This window comes from Trachypithecus francoisi, unplaced genomic scaffold (assembly GCF_009764315.1).
Source record: "Trachypithecus francoisi isolate TF-2019V2 unplaced genomic scaffold, Tfra_2.0 Lachesis_group1, whole genome shotgun sequence".
NCBI classification, from domain to species: Eukaryota; Metazoa; Chordata; class Mammalia; order Primates; family Cercopithecidae; genus Trachypithecus; species Trachypithecus francoisi.
In genome coordinates, this window is record NW_022681454.1 from 44,465,371 (window position 1) to 44,491,050 (window position 25,680).

Here is a 25,680-nt window from a genome sequence, read left to right on the forward strand (position 1 = left end):
TCCATGTAGTTGAGTGGTTTTGATTGAGTTTCTTAGTCCTGAGTTCTAGTTTGATTGCACTGTGGTCTGAGAGACAGTTTGTTATAATTTCTGTTCTTTGACATTTGCTAAGGAGTGCTTTACTTCCAATTATGTGGTCAATTTTGGAATAAGTGCGATGTGGTTCTGAGAAGAATGTATATTCTGTTGATTTGGGGTGGAGAGTTCTATAGATGTCCATTAGGTCTGCTTGGTGCAGAGATGAGTTCAATTCCTGGATTTCCTTGTTAACTTTCTGTCCCGTTGATCTGTCTAATGTTGACAGTGGAGTGTTGAAGTCTCCCATTATTATTGTATGGGAGTCTAAGTCTCTTTGTAAGTCTCTAAGGACTTGTTTTATGAATTTGGGTGCTCCTGTATTGGGTGCATATATATTTAGGATAGTTAGCTCTTCCTGTTGAATTGTTCCCTTTACCATTATGTAATGGCCTTCTTTGTCTCTTTTGATCTTTGATGGTTTAAAGTCTATTTTATCAGAGACTAGGATTGCAACCCCTGCTCTTTTTTGTTCACCATTTGCTTGGTAGATCTTCCTCCATCCCTTCATTTTGAGCCTATGTATGTCTCTGCATGTGAGATGGGTCTCCTGAATACAGCAGACTGATGGGTCTTGACTTTTTATCCAGTTTGCCAGTCTGTGTCTTTTAATTGGAGCATTTAGTCCATTTACATTTAAGGTTAATATTGTTATGTGTGAACTTGATCCTGCCATTATGTTATTAACTGGTTATTTTGCTCGTTAGTTGATGCAGTTTCTTCCTGGCATCGATGGTCTTTATATTTTGGCATGTTTTTGCAATGGCTGGTACCGGTTGTTCCTTTCCATGTTTAGGGCTTCCTTCAGGGTCTCTTGTAAGGCAGGCCTGGTGGTAACAAAATCTCTAAGCATTTGCTTATCTGTAAAGGATTTTGTTTCTCCTTCACTTATGAAACTTAGTTTGGCTGGATATGAAATTCTGGGTTGAAAATTCTTTTCTTTAAGAATGTTGAATATTGGCCCCCACTCTCTTCTGGCTTGTAGAGTTTCTGCTGAGAGGTCTGCTGTTAGTCTGATGGGCTTCCCTTTGTGGGTAACCCGACCTTTCTCTCTGGCTGCCCTTAACATTTTTTCCTTCATTTCAACTTTGGTGAATCTGGCAATTACGTGTCTTGGAGTTGCTCTTCTCGAGGAGTATCTTTGTGGTGTTCTCTGTATTTCCTGAATTTGAATGTTGTCCTACCCTACTAGGTTGGGGAAGTTCTCCTGGATGATATCCTGCAGAGTGTTTTCCAACTTGGTTCCATTTTCCCCCTCAGTTTCAGGCACCCCAATCAGACGTAGATTTGGTCTTTTTACATAATCCCATACTTCTTGCAGGCTTTGTTCATTTCTTTTTCTTCTTTTTTCTTTTGGTTTCTCTTCTCGCTTCATTTCATTCATCTGATCCTCAATCGCTGATACTCTTTCTTCCAGTTGATCTAGTCGGTTTTGAAGCTTGTGGATTTGTCACGTATTTCTCGTGTCATGGTTTTCATCTCTGTCATTTCGTTTATGACCTTCTCTGCATTAATTATTCTAGCTATCAATTCTTCCACTTTTTTTTCAAGATTGTTAGTTTCTTTGTGCTGGGTATGTAATTCCTCCTTTAACTCTGAGAAGTTTGATGGACTGAAGCCTTCTTCTCTCATCTCGTCAAAGTCATTCTCTCACCAGCTTTGATCTGTTGCTGGCGATGAGCTGCGCTCCTTTGCAGGGGGAGATGCGCTCTTATTTTTTGAATTTCCAGCTTTTCTGCCCTGCTTTTTCCCCATCTTTGTGGTTTTATCTGTCTCTGGTCTTTGGTGATGGTGACGTACTGATGGGGTTTTGGTATAGATGTTCTTCCTGTTTGATAGTTTTCCTTCTAACAGTCAGGACCCTCAGCTGTAGGTCTGTTGGAGATTGCTTGAGGTCCACTCCAGACCCTGTTTGCCTGGGTATCAGCAGCAGAGGTTGCAGAAGATAGAATATTGCTGAACAGCGAGTGTACCTGTCTGATTCTTCCTTTGGAAGCTTCCTCTCTGGGGTGTACTCCACCCTGTGAGGTGTGGGGTGTCAGACTGCCCCTAGTGGGGGATGTCTCCCAGTTAGGCTACTCAGGGATCAGGGACCCACTTGAGCAGGCAGTCTGTCCATTCTCAGATCTCAACCTCCGTGTTGGGAGATCCACTGCTCTTTTCAAAGCTGTCAGAGAGAGTCGTTTACGTCTGCACAGGTTTCTGCTGCCTTTTTTGTTGTTGTTATTTAGCTGTGCCCTGTCCCCAGAGGTGGATTCTACAGAGACAGGCAGGTTTCCTTGAGCTGCTGTGAGCTCCACCCAGTTCGAGCTTCCCAGAGGCTTTGTTTACCTTCTTAAGCCTCAGCAATGGCGGGCGCCCCTCCCCCAGCCTCGCTGCTGCCTCGCGGTTAAATCGCAGACTGCTGTGCTAGCAATCAGGGAGACTCCGTGGCCGTGGGACCCTCCTGGCCAGGTGTAGGTATAATCTCCTGGTGTGCCCATTTGCTTAAAGCGCAGTATTGGGGTGGGAGTTACCCAATTTTCCAGGTGTTGTGTGTCTCAGTTCCCCTGGCTTGGAAAAGGGATTCCCTTCCCCCTTGCGCTTCCCAGGTGAGGCGATGCCTCGCCCTGCTTCAGCTCTCGCTGGTTGGGTTGCAGCAGCTGACCAGCACCGATTGTCCGGCACTCCCTAGTGAGATGACCCCAGTACCTCAGTTGAAAATGCAGAAATCACCGGTCTTCTGTGTTGTTCGCACTAGGAGTTGGACACTGGAGCTCTTCCTATTCAGCCATCTTGCTCGAGGGTCTCCTTTTTAGGTCTAGAGTCACACTTTTATTGACAATAGCGTAACTGGGGCTGGGTCATCCAGGCTTGTGAGAACTAATGGTTACAGTGAAAGTGCTATGTAGTGGTAAGCTACTACTGAGCATCTGTTCCCAGCTTTGCTTCAGTGGTATCACATTGAAATCAACCAAATCAACCATAATGAGCATATTAACCCCATAGAGATATTCAAATGCTACAGCCCAGAAAATAAAGCAGTGAAAAATGAAGTGGTTTGCTGTTAAATGTTTAACAACCATCTCTCTGAAGGCAGAGAGGAACCTTGATGCTAGAGACTGAACAGTATTAGACTGTTCAGGGTGCTGTAACAAACTATCATAGACTACATAGCTTACAAAAACCAGAATTTTATTTGTTAGATTCCGGAGGCTGGAAAGTCCAAAATCAAGTGGCCAGAAGATTTGGGGTCTGGTGATAGCCTGATTCCTTACTCATGGATATCTTCTCTTTGTACCTTCACATGGCAAAAGGCACAAGGGAGCTCTCTTTCTTCCATAACAGCATGAATCCCATTCGTGACAGCTCTGCCCTCATGACTTAATAACCTCCCAAAGGCCCCACCTCCTAATATCATCACATGAAGAATTAGGATTTCAGCATATGAATTCTGAAGTGATGCCAACTTTCCATCTATAGATTCAAGGCAATCCTCTGCCCCTAGAGAGCTGGTTGTTAAACATTTGCCTAAATACTCCAAAAATTTACATTACCCATCATTACTACAATTACAAAAGTGAGGGTTTCCTGGGATGTTATAGCACAATGTAAATAAACAATATATGTAATAGACTCATAAACCTGCAGTCCTAGAACCTTCAAACAGGGCTTGGTCAATACTGCTAAGAATATAGAGGCAAATACATTCAAGATAATTTATAGCTAATTCTTTTAGTTTGCAATTTCTGTTTTCCTTAGAATTATTCAGACTCCATGTAGATCATTTTTCTAGAAATCCAGGTTTGGTGCTCAATTATGAAACATCAGTTTGATACACGGAATTTGGTTTAGTTTAATGGGCTTGCTTAAGGCACTTAACTTGTAAGGGATATAACAGACAATATGTAAGGGATATTCATTTTCTTAAACATGTCTGGCATTAGCTAATATGCTGTTTTTCTCGTTAATCCCTGTTAATACATCTAGTGCTTCTGAGTTTTGGTTTTGACATCTGTAATATGCAAAGGTTGAATTCACTCAGTGGTTACCAGTGCCTCACACTCCTCTGGCCTGTGGAACATTGGCCTCTTCTCTCTATCTCCATTTCATTGTATTCCTTTGAACCAAAACTCAGATCCTCAGAACCAAAATCGATTTATTGCTGTAGCTAGTGATGAAATCATGACCTTATTTCCCAAAGATGTCTCAGAAATATTCATAATGGATACATAAGATTCTAGGTATACCACTTTTCTTTCAGCTGTCCAAACACACCAAGAGCCTTTCAGCATCCAAGGCTGTGTCTGTTGTTTTCTCTCCCTGGAAATGCCCTTCTTCAAATAGCCATCTCCTCCTATCCTTCAGGTCTGCATTAGTTTTCTGGGACTTCCATAAAAAATACTACAGACTGTGTGGCTTCAACAATAGAAGTTTATTTCCTCACAATCAAGTGAAAGATCAAGGTGACAGTAGGTTTGGTTTCTGGTGAGGCCTCTCTGTTCAGCTTCTAGACCACTCCTTCTCGCTGTGTCCTCAGCTGGCCTGTTCACCTTGTGCATCCTCCAGGAGACAGAGGGTTCTGATGTCTCTTCCTCTTTTTATAAAACGAATGATCCGATTGGATTAGGGTACCACCCACCCTTCTGCCCTCATTTAACCTTAATTACCTCCTTATCTCCAAATACAGTGACACTAGGGGTTAAGGCTTCAACATATGAATTTGGGAGAACACAGTTTAGTCAGTAACAAGGTCCCTACTTTCAGCAAGTGCTGCTCTGCACCTTCCTCTCTAAATTTAATCTCTCCTGTTTTTCTCTCATAACACTATGTTAATTTCCTTAATCATCTGTATGTGTATATGCACACACATATGTAATATTTTGTACAATTTATTTACTTGGAGCCTTTTTCTGCCATTAGACTGTAAATATCATAAGGGTAAGAACAAAGCCTACCATATTTACTATTACATGCTCAGCAATTGGCATGGAGAGTGGCACACAGTGGGCAGTCAATACATACTGTGGTTTGCTCACTATTTATTTAATAAACAATCACTTTAAAAATCAAGATGCAAAAGAAGAATGATTCCTTGCACTCCCTGAACTCATCTGTGTACTGGCAGTAGTACAGGCACTTTTCAAGCATTATCTTATTTATTCTTTACAGCAATGTAAGTTATTGCTGTTTTATTTTCCACTTGGTAGTGATAATCATTGTCTGCATTCATAATCCACAAAAGTGGAATTAAAGGGTCAAAAGGTATGAGCATTTTGAAGCTCTCAGAGCATATCATTAAATTGATTTCCACAGAAGTTTGCAATAATTACTGTGTGTCTACTTCATCATACCCTCATAAGGATTAACATTTTTTATCTATGCTAGTTTTAGAGGTGAAAATGGTAGAGCATTACTATTTTAATTCGTTAGATTATTTGATAACCAAAGAGTCTGAAGCCAAAGTCCTTTCCTGTTATTCCTACTTATGTCTTGTCTCCCATGCCTATACATTCTGCTTCTTCATGGGAAGTCGCCAGGAAGCCTGTAAGAATTCTTGGTTTTCTCAGCACCGTTACAGAAAATCTTAATGATGATGAAGATCTTAATTAAAATTGCTCAAGAAATTTAGTTTTTTTAGTTGACAACTTCTCTGATAAAATCCTCCAATAACTTCTGATTATCTTCACGATTAAGCTCAAACTCTTTGGGAGCTGAGCTGGACTCCTTACAGGGAACTGCTAGCATTCAAGAGATTTATCTAATCATTACATTTTCTGGCCACCGCCTCATTTCCATGGTCATCTCTCCCTCCTCTATTTCATATTTTATAGTCAAACAACACAGAACTGCCCACGGTTTTTGCACATAGTCCTTGTCATTTCTTTTTCTTGGCTGAAGATCTCTCCTCTCCTCTGGCTGTATTACCTTTCCCCTCTTTTCTCCTTCTTCTCCTCAGCTTCACATCCTCTGACAAGCTTCCGTCTCTATTCAGCATTATTTAACATATTTTCATGCTATGATTTTTTTCTGTGTCACAATATCAACTTCTCTGTAAATACTTACCCATTGACTGGATTGGGTAACCTTCCTCTGCTTCCCAATAGCTCCCTGTGTTAACTGGTGAATCATAATGATATGTCTATTTCTGTCTCCTGAATAAGACAAGAACTCCTTGAAGGCATAGACCAGATCTCCTTCATCTTGTATTCTTTGGAACTAACACAGTGCCAGTGATTATTACATAGTACCAGATATGCAGTAAACATGTTTAAATGAATTAATGACTGAGAGAATGAATTATTAACCTTGAGGAGGAAATGCAACATTTTTCCCTGTAAAGTGGATGAAAAAGAAGAAATATTATTAGGTTGGTGCAAAAGTAATTGCGGTTTTGCCATTGAAGTAACAGATTCAGTAAAGATTCTATCAGAACAAAAGAAACATCTCTAGATATTTGATATGGAAGAGATTTAACTCAGCATATTAGAGCCCAGGGAAACAAAGATCACAGCGTTGAGCACAAGCAGACACTGACTCCTCAGTGTTCCACTTTTCCCCTAGAAATGCAACTGAGCAAGAACTAGGTGGATGCAGCTCAGACGGTGAGCATGATATCACTACTGAGGATCCCCAAATGAATGCTTCTGCCTCTTTATGAATTTGTGAGCCAAATGGAGGAACTGCAAACATTATGACAGTGAAAAAGATCTGACCTAACTGACCCCATCTTGCTTCTAACCTCCCAAGCTGTCCTTGTTGATTACTGGGCATAGGCCAACTAACTTTCGGAAGAATTTATAGTTTAACTTTGAAACAAAGATAATAACAGCTCTTTTCTGAAGCAAACTCCTTTCTTGTCTGGGGTCCAGGCTGCCTTTGTAACACAAACAAATTAGCCATAAGATTACAAATTATGGCTTAGGAGTCATAAAGCCACAGACCACAAGGTTCTGAACCTCCCCAGTTGCTCCTAGGAATAACATCACTATTGTAAAACCTAAGATTGATGCTTGAAATATTTTTCAGACTCTGCATTCTGATACACCAGCTGGTGCCACCCAGATTGGCAATCTGGCTTAACCAGTTCTGTGATCCAACCCAGGAACAGAAGACAGCAAGAAGAACACACTTGGACCTCCTATGATTTCATCTCTGACTCAACCAATCAGCACTCCCTACTCCCTGTCCCCTACCCACCAAATTATCCTTTAAAAACCCCAGTCTCCAAATTTTCAGGGAGACTTATTTGAATGATAAAACCCTGGTCTCTCATTCAGTGGGCTCTGTGTGAATTGAACCCTTTCTCTATTACAATTCCCCTGTCTTGATAAATTGGCTTTATCTGGGCAGCAGGCAAGGAAAACCTATTGGAGAGTCATAGGGGAAGTAACAGGAGTTGGCAGGTATGGAGTCAAAATGGAGAGAAGTGCCTTAGGCAAGTCCTCTACTGAGGTCTGGGAGGAGGTTCCTGGAAAGTGATGAAGACCTCTTGGGCCTAATAAAAATGCCTCCATGAAAGAGCATGGCTAGTCCTGGGGTGCCTGATTCCTTGACTGCAGTTCCCTCCAGAAAACTACAATGGACTGGCAGTGCAACAAGTCTGGTGTGGGGAGGGTGAATTCCCCCTGGGAGGCCTCTCCACCCTTGCTGTGGTTTAGCCTGAAAGATCACACATAGAATTTGGGAGCTGAGCTGGCCTCCTTACAAGGAACTGCTAGCATTCAAGAGTTTAATTATATGGGTATTGTAGAAAAATGCCAGGATAATCTCAGCTGCCTGTAGCATCAAATTGGAAGGCTGGCAGGAAAACACCCAGAAGGTGGAAAAACCTCACATTTGCCTTCTGCCAAAACCCATATGTGTGGCCACTGCTGCTTATGAGGAATGATGGTTTCTGCTTCTTTTTGGCCTACCCCATATTGCATAAAAGATGTATTGAAATCTTACCTGAAATCCAGCTAGTGGAATTTAAGTAAATATAATCCCCATGGTTCTAGCTCATGTGATATAAAGTAACAGGCAAAAAATGGGGAAAAAAATCTGAGTTGCCCATAAATAAACCAGCACAGTACAGAAGACAATGTATGGGGATAAAGAAGAAGAAATATTTTTGCCAGACAAACTAAATACCATCTAAAATGCAGGAAGCAAACTTGGAAGTTGTGGAATTAGAAATGAGATGGCTAGGAATAGTTCAAATGATTACTTTAAAACTGTGAACAACTAATTCACAAAAACAATTGATGCTAAGAAACTTATAAAGTGAAAAGCTTAATCTTACTAGTAATCACAGAGATAAAACACACATATATCCGATTTTTACTCACTTAAAGAATTTTAAGTGCTATCAGTGCTACTTTGGTCACTGATCATGTATGGTCTCACATTTGGTGATATAAGCTACTCAGCGTGCCAAGTACAGGACAAAACAGTTGTTCTTGTTTCCACTGTCATTGGAATCTATTGTTCTCACTATTTTCAAAATTGATTTGTCAAAGTGCATCAAGAACCTTAAGCCGTTATTTTCTTTAGCTCCTGAATTCTATCTTTCAAAATTCATTCTAAATAAAAAGTTAGAGTTGCTGGTCAGTAATAATCTAAATAACCACCAGTAAGGGAAAGTTGAAGATAAATAATAGAGTGTCTAAAAAGAGGAATAATATGGAACCATGAAAAATTAGATGCTGGAAATCAATTCTGTGACATTACCTAAGTGAATTTTATAATATTAAGGGGTATTTTATAAGATAACATGCACATTGTTCCTGTTATATACATAAAAATAAGATTGGGAGGAAAAACACCAAAAAGCTGATCCCCAGTTTTCTGTGTGATGGTATTATGGGTGCCTTTTTTTTCTACACTGTTTTTGTTTGTTTGTCTGCTTTTATGAGTTCTATAATAAATATGTTTTACTTATTGAGTTGCTTTGAAAATTCATTTGACATTTTGGCTTATAAATATGAAATCAAACTCATCTGTACGGTTGCGTGATTCAACGGTTGTCCAGCAGCTCCCATCAGATCAAGCAGGGAATTAGGAAACCAAGAGTTTGTTTCAATTTAAGCTGTGTGACGTTTAGCAAAACAAGTTGGCAGAAGGGCAAAAGGCTTAGGGAGTTGAGAGTGTGACACCATGTTATCTGCCCTGGATAGAAACAAAAATTGTATCTGTTAGGATGCGAGACAAACACTGAAGTAAAATGAAGAAACTGAGGGACTGAGAATCCTAATGCAATTTTTCTTTCGAGGTGAAACAACTCTAGGAAACAGAAGAGTCCAGAGTGTACCTGGGGTATCAAATGCTGCAGTCATGGAGATGCTTGGAAGACATGATGCAGGACACACAGTCTACATGGTCCTGCAGGTCCTTTGGGATTACTCCAACATTTGAGGAAAGAGCAGGACACAATAAGGATCCTAAGTCCTCAATGGATGCAGAGGGGTGCCCTGGAGCAGGTGGTGGCCCGGCCTGAGCAGCACACAGGAAGTGACATGAAGAGATGAGAATTGCAGCACTGTCTCTACACTTGAAGTTCTCAGGATGTCTTACTTTTAAAATAAATGTTTAAAACTTTGATTTTAATATTTTTAATTATATTCACTTCCTTAGAAACGTGTTCTGATGTAACCAATTTTCCTGTGGTACCTTTATGATTCCTTAGCTTCTGAAAGGGAAGAGGTTACAGTATCAGTTAATTTACTTCCGAGCTATCATTGCAGTGATTAATGACTGGCCGTATGGAGAATCTGCTTTTAATTTTTTTTCTCATTAAAATCGTACAAGAAATGTTGACAGTACCAATTGCTTCTGAACAGACATTTCAGGTTCAGGAATAGTTGAGAACCATTCTGTGGATGGTTGCTCCAGTGAATAGTTTTCAAATTATATGAAATTGGTTTTTTGTTAAAAGTGCAAAAGTTGTCCTAAAAATGCATTAATTTTATTAAATTGTTTAGAGACTTAGAGTTCTCTTACGATTGAGCCAGCTAGCATCTTGGGAAAGGACAGAAGACAAGACTACCCTCACTGCCTACTGTGTACACTGGGCTAGTGCGAAATAATTCTCTATCATTATGATAATCTATCCATCCTCAAGGCAGTAAAATTGAAGCAGGGGCTTCAGTGAAGTCAAATGGGCCTAGAAGTAGTTGTGATGTCAAGGGAGAGGGTTCAAGGGAGAGACAGTAATTCTAGTCAGAGTTCCTATCAGCATTATTTTCTCAAGGTAGACATTATCTGCACGAGATGTCTTCTTCACTGATGTTTTTAGCACCTCGGTTCCCAGCTCCTCTCTGTGGAGTCTCATTTCAGCAGAGGAGCCTGAACTTCTTAGAAAGTAGTTCAAGACTTCAAGAGCCAGGAAGCAGAAGCAGCCAGTCTGCCTAAAGGTCGGACTCAGAAGTTTCACAATGTCATTTTCAACTATTCTATTAGTCAAATTAGGTACAAGCAGTCGAGAGTCAAGAAGGGGAGACGGCCATGAGTACAGAGAGGAAAGGAATTGACGGCATTGGCCATTTTTCCTGAGACATCCTATGAGAAGTGCAGAGAGTTATAAGGGGTATGGGAAAGAAGCTGTAGCAGATTGAGAAAGAGATTAGAAAATGACTTGAATAAAAAAGGTCATATGATAGAAATAAGCACTACTTTTGGCATCACCCTTCTTTCACTGAGTGTCCAATATACATCCTTTCCAATGCTTGAGGGTGAAGATATAAAAATGATTCAATATGGGCAATGCTCTAAGCTTGCTTGTGTTCCCTGCACCCCAAAATTTATTAAGTTGAAATTCTAACCCTCAGTAACTGAGAATGTGACTTCATTTGGAAATAGGGTTTTTAAAGAGGATAATTGTGGCTCATGCCTGTAATCCCAGCACTTTGGGTGGCTGAAATGGTGGATCACTTGAGGTCAGGGGTTCGAGACCAGCCTGGCAAATATGGTGAAACCCCGTCTCTACTAAAAATACAAAAATTAACCAGGCGCAGTGGCAGGTGCCTGTAATCCCAACTACTTGGGAGACTGAGGCACGAGAATTGCTTGAACCTAGGAAGTGAAGGTTGCAGTGAGTTGAGATCATGCTGCTGCACTCCAGGCCTGGCTAGCGCAAGACTCTGTCTCAAATAATAATAAAAATAAAATAAAATAAAATAAAGAGGTAAATAAAGTAAAATGATGTCATATGGGCAGATATTATGCATTGCAAGAAGGGGGCCATCCTCAAGCCAGATAGAGAGGCCACAGAAGACAGCAAACCTGCTGACACCTTGATTTTAGACTTCCATCCTCTAGACTTGTGAGACAGTAAATTTCCATTGTTGAAGCCACCCAGTCTGTGGTACTTTGTTATGGAGGTCCCAGCAAGCTGACTGAATACAGTATACTCAAGACACTTAAACTACATGGATGATGTAGACAAATAAGTAGATTTTTCAATACAGTGTGATAATACCTCCAATAGGGGTAGACACAGGATGCCATGGGAACATAGAAAAAGGACACCATATTCCCTTACTTTAGATTCTTCTTTAAAATAATGTATCATTGCTTTTTCTGATGATGAAATGAGACATTTTACATAAAACCCTGAAATAATAGGTGTCTATTATATATTGGTTCTTTAGCTCCTTCCTTCAAACCTATTAAATACATACATAATATTTTTTTCTCCTTCTACCCATGGAAAGAAAAAAAAAAGTAGAAAGTCAGAGTGGAAGCATATGAAAAACACACCACTGACCCTGGGGACTGTATGTGCACCCAACAGTGAGGCAGAAGCCTCATTTTGGCAGCTCTGGGCCACCTAGGAGTTTTCGACAACAAAAGAACTACTAATTCTGAAGCCTTATGAAGCTGTGTGTTGGAACCAGGATGGTGGTTCTGAAGACATTTTAAAATATTCTGGATGAGTTCATTCTTCTCAAGTTAAGAGGAATTTTCTCGAGATTAGTTCAAGTTGTGACTGAAAGCAAAAATTAGTAAATAGACCTTCTCATTATTTAAAAATAATAATTCATGAAAATATAATGTTTAAGCCAATACTAATGGCTATTTAAAGGATTTATTTTATCCAAGTTTATGAATGATGAGAGGTTTTTAAAAAAGAATTTTGATGAAAGGAATTTAACTTGGGAAATCTTGCTGGAAGTTGATTTCTAAGATTAAGTTAGTATTAATGCATATGATTCATCAGGGAGGAGTTATTTACATTTCTGATTTATCATTTTAATTAAGCAATGCTCAGTGATGATCCAGGGCAGATACATAGGGTAAAGGTTATAGGTGTGCGAAGCATTAGGCCAGGCTCTATGATTTACCGCAGAGGGACAAGTCCAGGGTCAGATCCAAATAGATAGGAAATAAATGCTTTTGTAGTCAGTGTTGACAAAAATAATGCTAGGAATAAAAATATACTTGCTCATTCTATATGTTTTTTTGGATTCCCTCCAATAAACTCCCTTGGCAAATAAAGAATATTAAACACAGAAACCAAATGGCACATTGGGGCCTCTCTAAAAAATCGCATTCTAAGCAAATCCCAGAAATTTGAAAGCATTCTGTAAAAGTTCCTCTAATATGCCTTTGACACAAGAACAACCTTGCTTTTACTTGTTGGACTGGCTTCTCTCACCCCTGTCAGTTCAATAAATGATTCCTTTGAGGGAAGTTCAGAATAGTTGCTTATCTATAAGTCCCACACTTTTTATTAAATAGGGATGAATTCCCAGTGTTCACATTTTAAAATGCAAGACAGATTGCAGCACCTATAGATGATGATTCCACTGGCCACAGGCAGCAACTGAGGATCTGTGTGCCCTGTCACTGGGTCTGTGGGATCCCTCGGACTGCTCTGCCATTGACTGGTATTCATTGTCATTCCTGCTGCTCTGGCCCTGGATTCTGCCTCAGTGAAATACTCAATACGTTCTTCCTCACATGCTGCTTTCCTTCCAGCAAGGCTCATCTCTGAACCACATTATACACCAGCAAATACCATCTTCAATCTGTCTCGCAAGATTTGCAGCTGGGATAAATAATACACAAGTTCTTAATTCCCAGAGTCTGGAAATTATACTCTAGTTACTAAAAATCTCTCCTCAAATTACAGTCAGTTTCAAGTGACATGTTTATGTTGTTCTGTGTGATAAAAATACCTCTACAGTGACAGTTTAGGTGCTAAGTGTTCTGCTTGTGAGTGTTACATACAATATAATAGTTGTGTCTTCTCAGATAATGTAATGAATAACGTGTATTTCAACCTTCTCCATTATGATAACCTAATATGCCCTCCAAAGGTTTGGTGATGCCAGGAGAGGAAATGTTCATTAGTCTACCAGTACCTTAGGAGTTCTTGTACGCAAACAATAGAAGTTAGCTCTAGTTAACATAAAAAGAAATAGGATTTATAAGAAGGATATAGGCTAGATCATAGAATCAACCGTAAAGTAAGAGGTCAGAGCTTGCTAAAAATGCACGATCTTATGAGAGACTGGGTAGAGAAGTCAGCCCAAGTCTTCAAGTTCAACTCGTTCTACAGATACGGACCCAGCTACATATGCATAGTTACTACCACTGCCAGAATCTGCCCTTCAGCTTCCGTGAATATTTCTAACTGCTCCTCTGCCCTTCTATCATTTTATCCGGATTCCAGGTGCTGAACAAAAGGATCAAATTGGCTGATCCTATTTCATACGCCACTAGCTGCCAGAGATCAGAGAGAGGGAATAATTCCCCGCTTTAGGATATGGAAAATGCCTTCAATATAAAATATTCAGATGCTTGGCAGCCAAATAATGAAACTTCAACAAAGGACCTTCTCTTAAATTCATAAAATTGTGTTAATATTTCTAGTAATACTTAACAAAAAGTTTAGCTGACCTTGACATGATCTCCCTCACCAGTTGCACCACCATGCCAAAATAATTGTTTTCCATTAAGTCTGTATGTCAATTAAGGTCATCATATTTCACCCATAATTTTATTCATGATATTACAGAAAAGCAAATAGACTTTCCTAAAATCTTATCCCTGAGGATCTATTACAGCTGTGGCAAGTTTCCACTTACTGAGTAATTACTATATGCAGGGCACTGGGCTAGGTAATTTATATGCAGCATCTTATTTAGTCCTCACAAGGCCCTTTCAAACTCTGCATTACTCACTTCATTTTCCATGTAAAGAATATGAAATTCAAAAATCTACGTAATGGTCTCAAATACAGCAAACTGTTTACAGGCAGAGCCAGGATGATAACCTAGGATTTACTGATTTCTCCTTCCTTCCTGCTTTACTTCTTTCCTTCTTTTCTTCTATGTCAAAGTCTCTGTTCAAGATATTTTCACCACTCTGTATGGCTAATCAGCAGTGTAAAAGACTATGAATCCTAACTCACACACAAAAAATATCAATTTTTTTCTGAACATATGTATTTGGTCACCCTCATCAAAGATTCTCTGTGACATAGACTGGCTGGTTTCTAAATTTAAAAAAATTATTTGATACTTTTACTCAAATATGAAAACCTATTTAGAAAGCTATAGACTCTTGACTGTGTCAGAGAAACAGAATAGAAACTACAATGCTCTGAGAACAAGAGGAGCAGGAGCTTGTCAATGTGGGTTTACAGTTGGCATCCCTCACTTGGAGTCAGAGCAGAGTAGAAAAGCATCTGTCATCAAATGTGACAAAGGCCACTGCCCTAGTTAAACTGTTGTGAACTGGGGCACTTGAGTCTGAGTAATTCAGGACTTTTATTTTCAGCCCATGTCCCCAATCATTCCTGTTGAAATGAAGGCCATCTCTTGCCACTAAATGTGCCGTTTGCCCTTAGCAATAATCTGCAACTTTCATCCAAACAGTAAAGACAGAAAAATGGAAAACGTTACATTCTCAGATAAAGGAAAAAAGATATATTTTTCGTTGTGCACTCCAAATGTGTTTTCTTCCACTTTCTCATTTGTTCTGTAACAGATTTTACTGACTGCAGATACATTTCACAAAGTATATAATAAATTTAAAAGGAAAATATCTTCATTCCACACAAATCCATACAATGTATACACCTCTTGGAATTGGGGGAGAGAATGATATTTTGTGAAATTTTTTACACAAACGCTAACTAGATCTAAATGTGCATCATTCATTTCAATTACAGTTCAGAAATGAATCCAGGAGCCATACAGGTACCACTATAATCCACTTAGACATTCTGGATTCTTCTATCTTATTATAGTATTATTTTTGCCTTGTAGGTAAAGCCCATTGGCCCTGTCTAGCATTGGCCAAGATGAAAAAGAAAAGATGAACTCTAGTAGAATGAACAGTAGACACGTTGCTGCTTACTTACAGACAGTGTTATGTAGTGATTATGGGCTCTGGAATCAAGCTTCCTTTTCTCAAATCCTAGTCGTTGGCTGTGTAACCTTTGCCAAGTGATTCAGCCTCTCTGTAACTCAGTAGCCTCACCTATTAAATGGAGGTGATGATAAGTGTACTTCATAAAATTACAGTGAGGATTAAACATGAGTTAATAAATGTAAAGCATCCAGGCCAGCCCATGGTAAATCCTCAGTAAATATCAAAATTGTGAAAACTTACTGTGTTTATTTTCTCCTGTCATGATTCTTCCAAAATATTTGTTAGTTACCAAGCATTCAATTACGGAGATGAACAATAATCTACTTAACAATTGTCATAAAGTTTTAGATTTTTTTTCCAATTCTTCACAGTTATATATTTGCCTAATTTTTCAGATTAACCCCCAATCATTTTGTCAACTTCCTAAAAAAATGCCTCTTGGATTTTAACTGAGATTATATTAAACATACACATTTATTTGGGGGAGATTCGCTTATGAAGTCCAGTCTTCTCATCCAAGGATATAGTTTATCTTTCTGTAAATTTAAGTCTGCTTAAAATAAACCTCTAATGCTTTGTAATTATTTTCATATAAATTATCTGTATTTCTTTGTACATTAATTCTTTGGTGTTTCACAACTTTGTCATTAGGAACTATTAAATATAATTTACTCTTATTTCTTGCTGTTATGGAATATTTAGTAGTTTCTTTATGTCACTTTTAAATATAGAGGTTATAATTTTTCACAGTAAAAAATATCAAACCTTTTCTGTGTATGACTGTTTTTATACACAGAAAAACATCAACTTACATGCTGAATTTAGAGTAATTTTTAGTTTTATCTTTTTAAAAGTAAAAGCACTTTCCAAAGAGGAAAAAGAAATTAGGTCCATAAGGCCAGGCGCGGTGGCTCATGCCTTGTAAGCCCAGCACTTTGGGAGGCCGAGGCAGGTGGATCACGAGGTCAGGAGATCAAGATCATCCTGGCTAACACGGTGAAACCCCGTCTCTAGTAAAAATATAAAAAAAATCAGCCGGGTGTGGTGGTGGGTGCCTGTAGTCCCAGCTACTTGGGAGGTTGAGGCAGGAGAATGGTGTGAACCAGGGAGGCGGAGCCTGCAGTGAGCCAAGATCACACCACTGCACTCTAGCCTGGGCAACAGAGTGAGAATCTGTCTCAAAAAAAAAAAAATTAGGTCCATAATATAAGTATACTTCTAAGCAAAGGGGTGATTTTACAGAGAAATCATTACAATAAATGGCATTCTTGCTTCACCATGAAGGATCTCAGCTCGAATAGAAAGACCAAGAACTTAAGAAAATTCTGTGCTAATTAATATGTCTATTAATGGGTTATTAGACCATAACAGTCTAACATTTACTACAATCCTGCCTTCTTTTCCACATACTCCTACCTTAGAATTCTTCTCATACTTCTTTAATTATTTCATATTAATTGATTGCTTATTGCTTATTTTTGTCCACTGCCAATGTATTTCCATTAGGGCTGCAACCTTCAACTGTCTTGTTCACCACAGTGACCAACGTCCAATCACAGTCTCATTCGTTTATGTATTCATTAATTGAATAAACAAATATTAGTCACCTATTCCTTATCAGGAACTGTTGCATATAGACAAGGTCTTTGACTTCAGAGTGTTTATTTTCTGTGGAGTTGGGGGAGGATAGAAAGCAAATAACCAAATAAATAACATAATTTCAAGTAATTATAACAGCTACTGCATAGGGTGGACTGAGCAAATCTGGGTGGATGTACTGTTGGAATAAAAAGAAGCCAGTGAAGTCCTCTCTGAGTCGGTAACATATGAACGGAGAAGTGTAACATGAAAGATCTGAGGGGAAAATGTTGCAAGAAGACTGAATTTCTATAAAGATCCTGAGGTGGATAAACTTGGTGGTTTGAGAAGCAGCAATAAAACCAGTGACCAAGAGAGAGAATGGAAGGAGATGATGTCACAAAGTTAAGACACAGTGAGATTGTGCAGGCAAGGCCTTCTTGTGTCACACTTTTCAAACTTAGTTGTGCATGTAAATCATCTGGAATCTGGTTAAAATGCACACTGATTCAGGAAGTCTGGGCCAGGGCCTGAGATTCTGAATTCCTAACAAGCTTCCAAGGGATGCTAATGCTGTTGTTCTGGGGACCACTCTGAAAAGGAATTTCTGAGTTATAAAAAGGAGGTTGAGTTTTATTGTAAACATGAATAAAAGCCATGAAAGGGCCATGGGATGACATAATTGCTTTTCATTTTCAAAGGATCACACTAGTGTGTAGAAAAGCCTATGCAGGTGAAAGCATGGAAGCAGGAAGCCAGTTAGGAAACTACTTCCGTGAGGCAACAGAGGAGGGTGGTTTGGAGTAGTCTGAGCAATGAAGGAGCCCAGGACACACAGTGATGTTTGGGACATGTTTTGATTACATAGTCAAAATAATTGATAGACTAGATGTTGTATGTGAAAGTCAGAGTAATCAAGACTGTATACTCTTAAATGAATCAGTGAGTGATATGTGGTTCTTGTTATAAAGATGAGAAAATATGGAAGAGGGCCAGGTAGGACAGGATAGAAGTCAAGGGTTTTGTTTCAGATATGCTATTATTGAGAATATCATATTAACGATCAAATAAAAATATTAAGTATAAGTTGTGTACATATGTTAAGAGCTTAGAGAAGAGTATTGAATGTAGATGGAAATTTAGGGGTCATTCGATTTTGAAGTTATCCAATAAAATGAGCTCATCTAGCAAGGGAGAATTAGAGAAGATATTTAAGTCTGAGAAGAAGAGGAAAGGTCAGCCAAGGAGACTGAAAAGAAGCTACTTGTGAGGTAAGAAAATAATTCAAGAACATGTGACACTCTAGAATTTAAGTGAAGAAGTACTTCAGCATAGTGGCTAATGGAGATTGAGTAATCAAATAAGTACCTGCCGGGGTTCAAATGAAATGAAACTGAGAATTGACCACTGAATGTTGCAAGATGTGGGCATTGTTGCTAACTTAACAAAGGTGGTCTTGGTAAATAGGGTGACAAATTATTGCCTAGAATGTAGGAAAGCAAGGATGGGAAATGATAAAGTAGAAGCAGAGACAATAGAAAACTCCTTCAAGGATTTTTGCAATAAAAAGGAGCAGAGAATGAGCCATAACTGGAGAAAGATGTTAAATGAAAGGAGTTTTATCTTAAGATAAGAGTTATTGAAACCTGTTCATGTGATGACATAAATGATAGGTGACGAGAAAATACGGATTATGCAGGTGGAGGGGCTGGCTGTGGAGAGAAGAGAGAGATGAGAGGAAAATAAGAGTATATATGGGTAAAGGTGCATGTAAGTTGAGAGAGAAGAAAGTGGGAAGATAAGCACTTTTCTTCTAGATGATTCTGTTTTGCGATAAAATAAGAATAAACAAACAGTGGAACACGAGGAAGGAGTGTTGGGGATTTGAGCGGTGAAGAATTTGTGTGATATATTCATCTCAGATAGCATGGAGGTAAATTTAAGAGAATGTAGTGGGATTCAAGGGTAGTACTGAGGAACCATTTAAGGCATGGTAATACAATAAACATAAAGTGGGATTTCTTCTAGTAACATTCACCTACTTAGGGAGAAAAGGCAAGATTGCTGAGGATACACGCAAGAAAGAAATTATAGTAATGAGCCATGGCATCTAAACCAAGTAAGAAGGAAGTGAGGGCTTGAAAAAGTGGTGAATCAATGCATTATTTAAATGAGACTGAAGAATAGTTATTAAAGTAAGTGAATTGAAAAGCAAGAGGTTCTTTGATTCTTTAGGTAAGTAAAACCCTGTATAACATACCCCTGAACTCTCCAAAGGTGCAGAACAGTGGAACTTCAGCCACATGCACACAGCTTGAGTTGTCATGAAAGTTTCTGAAAAGGCTTACTAGAGATTTCCTTTTAGTACACATATGATTTTATTTACTTATGTTTCTCAGAAATACATCTATTGAGAAAGGCAGGGTTGATCAGTACAGCAACTGTATCCCTTTTTATTTTAAGTATTTTGAAATGTTTTAATGCACCAAACTCAAAAGCAAAACATCTTTCAAACCAACGGGCTATTAGAGCACCACCCTTAAGTGCTGCTTTGTCTCTCTGCTTACTACTCTTTCAAAAGCAATAAAACAAAAATCATATCATTAAATTTGAATGTTAATTTATTTCCAAAATAATCTGGACAGCAAGCAAATAGAGTCTTGAAATGCTGTCTCAAACATTCTTTAGAAAATTGTTAGGAGGACAAAAAGTCCATAAAGTAAGGCACAAGGGTAGGCAACAAGAAGCTGCTGTCCTTCCATGTGCAAGGCTGCAATGAAGATCTTGGAAGCTGAGAGACTACACCAGCCAATGATGACCAGGGATGATACGGTTCCAAAGGTGCCCCTGCAGCAAAGACAAAGAGATGATTGCCTGTGCCAGTAGAAAAGAGATTACTGAGTTAAAGTTGTCTCTGAAATATCCTTGGTACAATATTTATAACTACTTTTTCCAGTGGTAAAATGAAAATCATGAAATATATGAACAAAAGCCCTTGGCCAGTTAGGCATTTTTTAGTGAAGTTCATTACAGAGGCTAAATATTTTATATTTCTGTTAAACCCGAATTAGAAAAAACAGTAGAAGTCACCTGCAGTCACTCTCCTCTCATCTGTCAATATTCAAATCCTAACTCATAAAATTCTCTTAAATACAGCATTGAGAGCCTTCATATCCTTATAGCTATAGATTTCCTTTCCCCTACTTGTCTCAAAAATTGGCCAATGGCATGGGAGAAGGATAGACAGAGTTACATTCCAGTGGGGTGCCTAATTCCTGCTACTTCCAGATCTGCTTCTCAGGTTTTTGTCGGACATCACAAAAAGCCTGACACAGCTCAAGTAAGGAGCACATGGGACAGGAAAGCACGTATGTGTGTGGCTTCCCACTTCATCCTTGAAGCTCCATTTTGTATATTTTTAGAATGTTGAAATAGATTTGTTCAACTGGTATCTTCAAAAAGTAACTGCAGAGGCAAGTGAGCAAATAAGATAGTTAAGTCTGGTCACTTGGAGTATAATAAGGCAGGAAAGGTGGTCGAGAGTGAATTTCCTTTCTTATGTGTTAAACAGAATGCATTATTTAGAAAAATAAGACATGAGAGCTGGAAGAAATCTCAGGAGATGTCTACTGCCCAGTTTTAAAGCAATAAAGTGATGGCAAAAATTGCACGGTGAAGTGGACAATAGGTCAAGATCTCTCCTATCATAGTACTCTTTTCACTACCAAAAACTAAACTGCCTTACTTGATCTTGGTTTGACTCTGAAGTTGGGAATTGTGTTTATTATTTGTGAAAATGACAGAAATATCTACTTCTAATAATTGAACGAAAACAAAACAAGTGAAAAGCTCTATAGTATAGCTTCTAATGCCTCAGACTATTAATAAACCAAACATAATTTTAAAACACCAAATAAGTACTACATTTATTGATTTAAGTAATACCTATTAGGGATAATTTCTAGAGTTGCTTAATGTACTGTATTCTTAGCAATGGTCTTGAGTTGCACATACTAATTGCCTAAATTAAGGAAGAAAAAAATATATTGACTGAGCATGTATGTTATAAAATTCTCCAACATTAATATCCTCATCAGGGTTCCTGGGAATTCTACCCAGCAAGGAGCCCAGCTGAGAAAGAATAGTTGTTTTCAGCCCAGAAGGCAGAGTGCCGGAAAGCTGAAGCAATTTATCAGTGTTCACCAAGCACTTACTCTTCCAAAATCAAACAAGTGAATTTCCTGTAGTTGTTATTTTACACATGACGATAGTTCACATTGAAAAATGTGACAACTTAAAAAGTGCCAGGTTTTTTTTTTTCTTTTCTTTTCTTTCTTTATTTTTTTTAGATGGAGTTTTGCTCTTGTTGCCCAGGCTGGAGTGCAATGGGACGATCTCGGCTCACCGCAACTTCCGCCTCTGGGTTCAAGCGATTCGCCTGCCTCAGCCTCCCAAGTAGATGGGATTACAGGCCTGCGCCACCATGCCTGGCTAATTTTGTATTTTTAGTAGAGATGGGGTTTCTCCATGTTGGTTAGGCTGGTCTTGAACTCCCGACCTCAGATGATTCACCCACCTCGGCCTCCCAAAGTGCTGGGATTACAGGCACAAGCCACCGTGCTCAGCCAAAAAGTGCCAGTTTTAAAGATAACTTGGATTAATTTATTTTTTTAAGTAACTGAAGTAACAACAGCACCTGGGCCAAAACTGACCTACTTTTCTGAATCTATGTGTAGCTTTTAATAGCCATGGTTTTCCCAGTTCCACTGCCAAAACAATCAGAAAGGGCTTAGCTTTTGCATGACTGTGGCAAACCTTGGCTATGATTGTGCATGTGAGGTCAATAAGAGCACACCGACACTTACTGCAATGAAAAGAACATGGCGCAGCCAGACAGGATGACCATGGGGAGCAAGCAGTAACCCAGCACGCTGGCCACACAGCCGTATGACACCCCTGAAGAGCTCATCAGGTTCAGTAAGGCATGAATCACAAGGCAGCCAACGGCACTCATGCCATACACATAACCAAACTGAACTTTTCCTGCCTGAAACGACGTGGGGAAAAAAAAAAAAAAAAACAGTTTGAACACACAATGGACACCAAGAGGAAATCTGAATATCACGACGCAGAGAGCATCTTAGAGTCAGTTTAGTGCTGTTCCCTGTCTTTGTAGGACTGTCATCAGGAGACTGGCAGTTCTGGGAAAAACATGGCCAATGGTTTGAATTCAGATTCTGAAAACAAACACTTCTGACTAGAGTTAGGACAGAATAAGCATGCTACAAAGAAGATAGAATATTTCTAGACTTATTTTTTATTATAAATTGTCTATTAAGAGTACAAGGCATAAGTAAGACTATATTTTGTCCACATATTTATTAAATAATTATGTGATTGAATAGAAGAATAAAAAATCCAATTTTAGTCTTGGGGATTTATAAGGCATATTAGTAAAATTAGCAAACATCTACAGGATTTACCATGTTGGATCCCATTCTAAGTGTGCCACATATATTTATTTAATCTACATAACCACCTTATGAAATAGGTATCATAATGACACCAACTTTACACATGAGGGCACGGAGATGCAGAGAGGATAAGTAACTTGCCCAAGGTAATATAAGGCTAAGCAATGGAGGTTGGCTTTGAACATAGGTATTTCAGCTCTAAAATGTAGGTCCTGAACATCAACGGAAGCTCTTACAAGTCCTAAATAAGTCCCAAAATAATGGCATATATTTAACCCTATTTAATTTAGCATTTAGTTGACCACAGAATCCTTTTATGTTTCATGATACCTATTGCCAGGTTGATTAACCACGCCTTATGAAAAGGTGATTTATATAAACTAACTGGTAATGAATCATAAAAGGTGTACTGTCAAAGGAAGTTAGTAGTGCTCAGAGCACACCACCAATCTTCTGAGGAAAACTCATAAAAACAGCCATTGCTCACAAAGCTAGTATTTTGTGAGTACAAGCCCCAGTAAATGCATTCAGAGAAAGTCACAGTGTACTACTACTTCAAAAGAGGATATTTTAATGTTTGCTTTCTGAGAATACCAAAGCTACAGTTAAAAATTCATTAATTTTTTATATTTACATTATGCTGATCATAACTTCTAGATAAAAGTTGAATAGGCTGTCTCTGGCTTTCATGGGAATTAGACAAAACCAGTGAAGGATCTGATAAGTTGATTCAGGAGAAAAAGAGCTTTTCAGCTGCCACTTTTCCTTCTCCATGCTATTATCTATGAAGTCTTATAGAGATATTTATTTTACAATTGATCAGGGTAATGGAGAATGTCATAGCTATTTTAATGTTCAAAAGTGTTCACCTATTCTGAATTCTTCTTCTTCTGCAGTTGGAGCGTTGATCACTACGAAGTCCTTTCATAAATATTCCTGACTTTTGCTGGCAGAATTGTCTCCAGCATTAGCCACTGATAAATTCTTATGATATCTTCTGTATTCTTGTGGCCATTTAATGAAATAATGCTAACGATGGACATGCTAGCAGAAACACATCAGCTATCCACTGCTTTATTGGGTGAGTTTGCTCCACTTGCAAAATAAAGACAATTTCACATCATTGGCATGCATTAGAGAAACCATCTACTTAATATTTTACTTGGATGGGATAAATATGAGGTAGGGCTAGTCTTAATGGTATAGGACAACTCTCTTACAGCCAAAGGACACGTAACTGCACCTTCCTGTCCTAAAAAGGCAGTTCTACAAATGGAGTGGGGCAAATAGGGAGTAGATGAAGCTAATTTGGTAGGAAAGTTGTGTGTTTTCATGTCAGTTATGAACTTCTCTCATCGTGTCTTTCTTTGGTAGTTTGTCCAATTTAAGTTGTAATTCCATTTAGCCTAAATCACTGCCATTTTAAAGAATTGTTTCAAATTCTAACAAGGGCTTATAATTGAAATAGAAAATAAATGTTCCAATTTTTAACCTCAAAATTTTTAAGGATCCTCCCTATACCATCCTCATTACCACATCTTGATTTAAAATACTTAGTGTTCTTCTGATTGCACTTTTATATTGGCCATGCATGTTGCTTTTTCAGACCACACTCTTGGCCCTACCAGAAAAGTTAAATGGAGCAAAAGCTTTACACCATTTGTCTTCTTGGTGTTGGAAATGAAAATAATTTGGGGGAAAAGAATAAGTAAAACTAAATTTGTGCTAAGTGCTTGAAGCTGTTTTCTTTGGTTTGTCTCCTTTTGCCTAAAGAAAGTCCACTGAAAGAATGGTGTCTTATGTTAGCATGAATCTCAAAGAAGGAAGCATATGTGACTATGACTCTTATGACTCCAGAGATGATAAAGAGATTTGGATATTGATTCTGGATTTAGTTTTGCTTTCTCCAGCAAAATTCCTGTATCAGCCAGTAAAATCACTTTTACATTTTAATTCTACATATCCAGGAAAGAATTAACCTATAATCAAATGAATTCTGCGTTAAATCATACTTCAATTAATATTCAATTGGAGTTTTGGGGGAGTCCTTTTTGCTCTATATCAGAATCAATTTGAAAGTTATCATATCTAATGGTAATATTTCAAGTGATAAGATTTGCATAAAGACATTCAGAAAATACATATTTTCACATAGTCTATACAATTTTAAAACTAAATAGAACCTGAAGAGCTACTTAAATAAACTCCTTTTGCCTTGAAGAAAATGAAATGAAAGCCTAGAAACATGAAGCCGAAAGTTAAAGATTACAGCAAGTGGCAAAGCTAGGGTAGATTCAATTTTCTCACTTCCAGTTAAGAATTTTTGCCTCTACTGCTTTGTATTTAAAATATAAGAAGGGATATGTAAATAATTCTAACTAACATTATGCATCCAAGAGAGATCATAATGGAATTGATGCTGTTCTTTAAGGGATGGTAACAGTGATGTTTTGCTACAGAACGGCTGTTTTATTACAAATGACTTGAAAAAGAAAGATGAGTTAATATATTAAATTGATTGTTTCTGACTATTTGATTAATTGACATGGCCTTATTTAGCAGTTAATCTAAGATTATCAAATTACTGTGACAAACACAGAAGAAGGGAGGTTAGAGATTAAATTAAAACTCGAGTTGGTATAGTGTTTGATTTACAGAGTATTTGCACTAGGTGTAGTACAAAGAAATAAGATGTTATCACTAAATACTATTGTATTGGATTAATATGATGTTATTATTGGCCAAATTACCTGCAGAAACTAGATTGCTATCAGTATTTTGATTGATTATATATAATAATGAAAAGCAGAATTTTATTTAGTTGCAAATGCATTTTACAACTACTTTTGAAAATTGTATATCCATTGGAAGAAATTATTATTATAGAACATGAAGAGCAGGAAAATGGGGAAAAGGGCTAAATAGTTATTGTAAGAGCTTTTCCTATAATGTTTAATTTCTCATATTATTTCTTCTGCCTAGTTTATCTCTTTGTGTCTTAATGAAACTACATTTTTCAGACTGCCTTGACCATCTTTATCATTCTCTGTTTTTATTGTATTGCCATCTCCTCCTTGGTATAAAGTCAGAGACATTTTCTCGTTTCTTTCTTATTCCTTTTTTTTTTTTTTTTAATGAAACATTTTCCTAAACTATGAGCTAGAATGTCTTTTAAACTTTACTTAGGTCACTTTTTTAGTGACCCTTAATA

General features: G+C 38.2%; 1 protein-coding gene across 3 annotated transcripts in view; it reads right to left on the reverse strand.

Annotated features, from left to right (window-relative positions):
* Nucleotides 1-19,458: 19,458 nt before the first annotated feature.
* YIPF7 (Yip1 domain family member 7) overlaps nt 19,459-25,680 on the reverse strand; it is a 30,803-nt gene continuing 24,581 nt past the window's right edge. The window contains exons 5-6 of one of the 3 annotated variants that reach the window (XM_033214117.1): nt 21,861-22,042; nt 19,459-19,842 (exon numbers count right to left, since the gene is read on the reverse strand). In XM_033214117.1, coding sequence (XP_033070008.1) covers nt 19,680-19,842; nt 21,861-22,042 — 345 coding nt within the window. In that variant the 3' untranslated portion in view covers nt 19,459-19,679. The remainder of the gene's footprint in view (nt 19,843-21,860; nt 22,043-25,680) is intronic. The other 2 variants (XM_033214118.1, XM_033214119.1) reach the window with 2 other exon arrangements.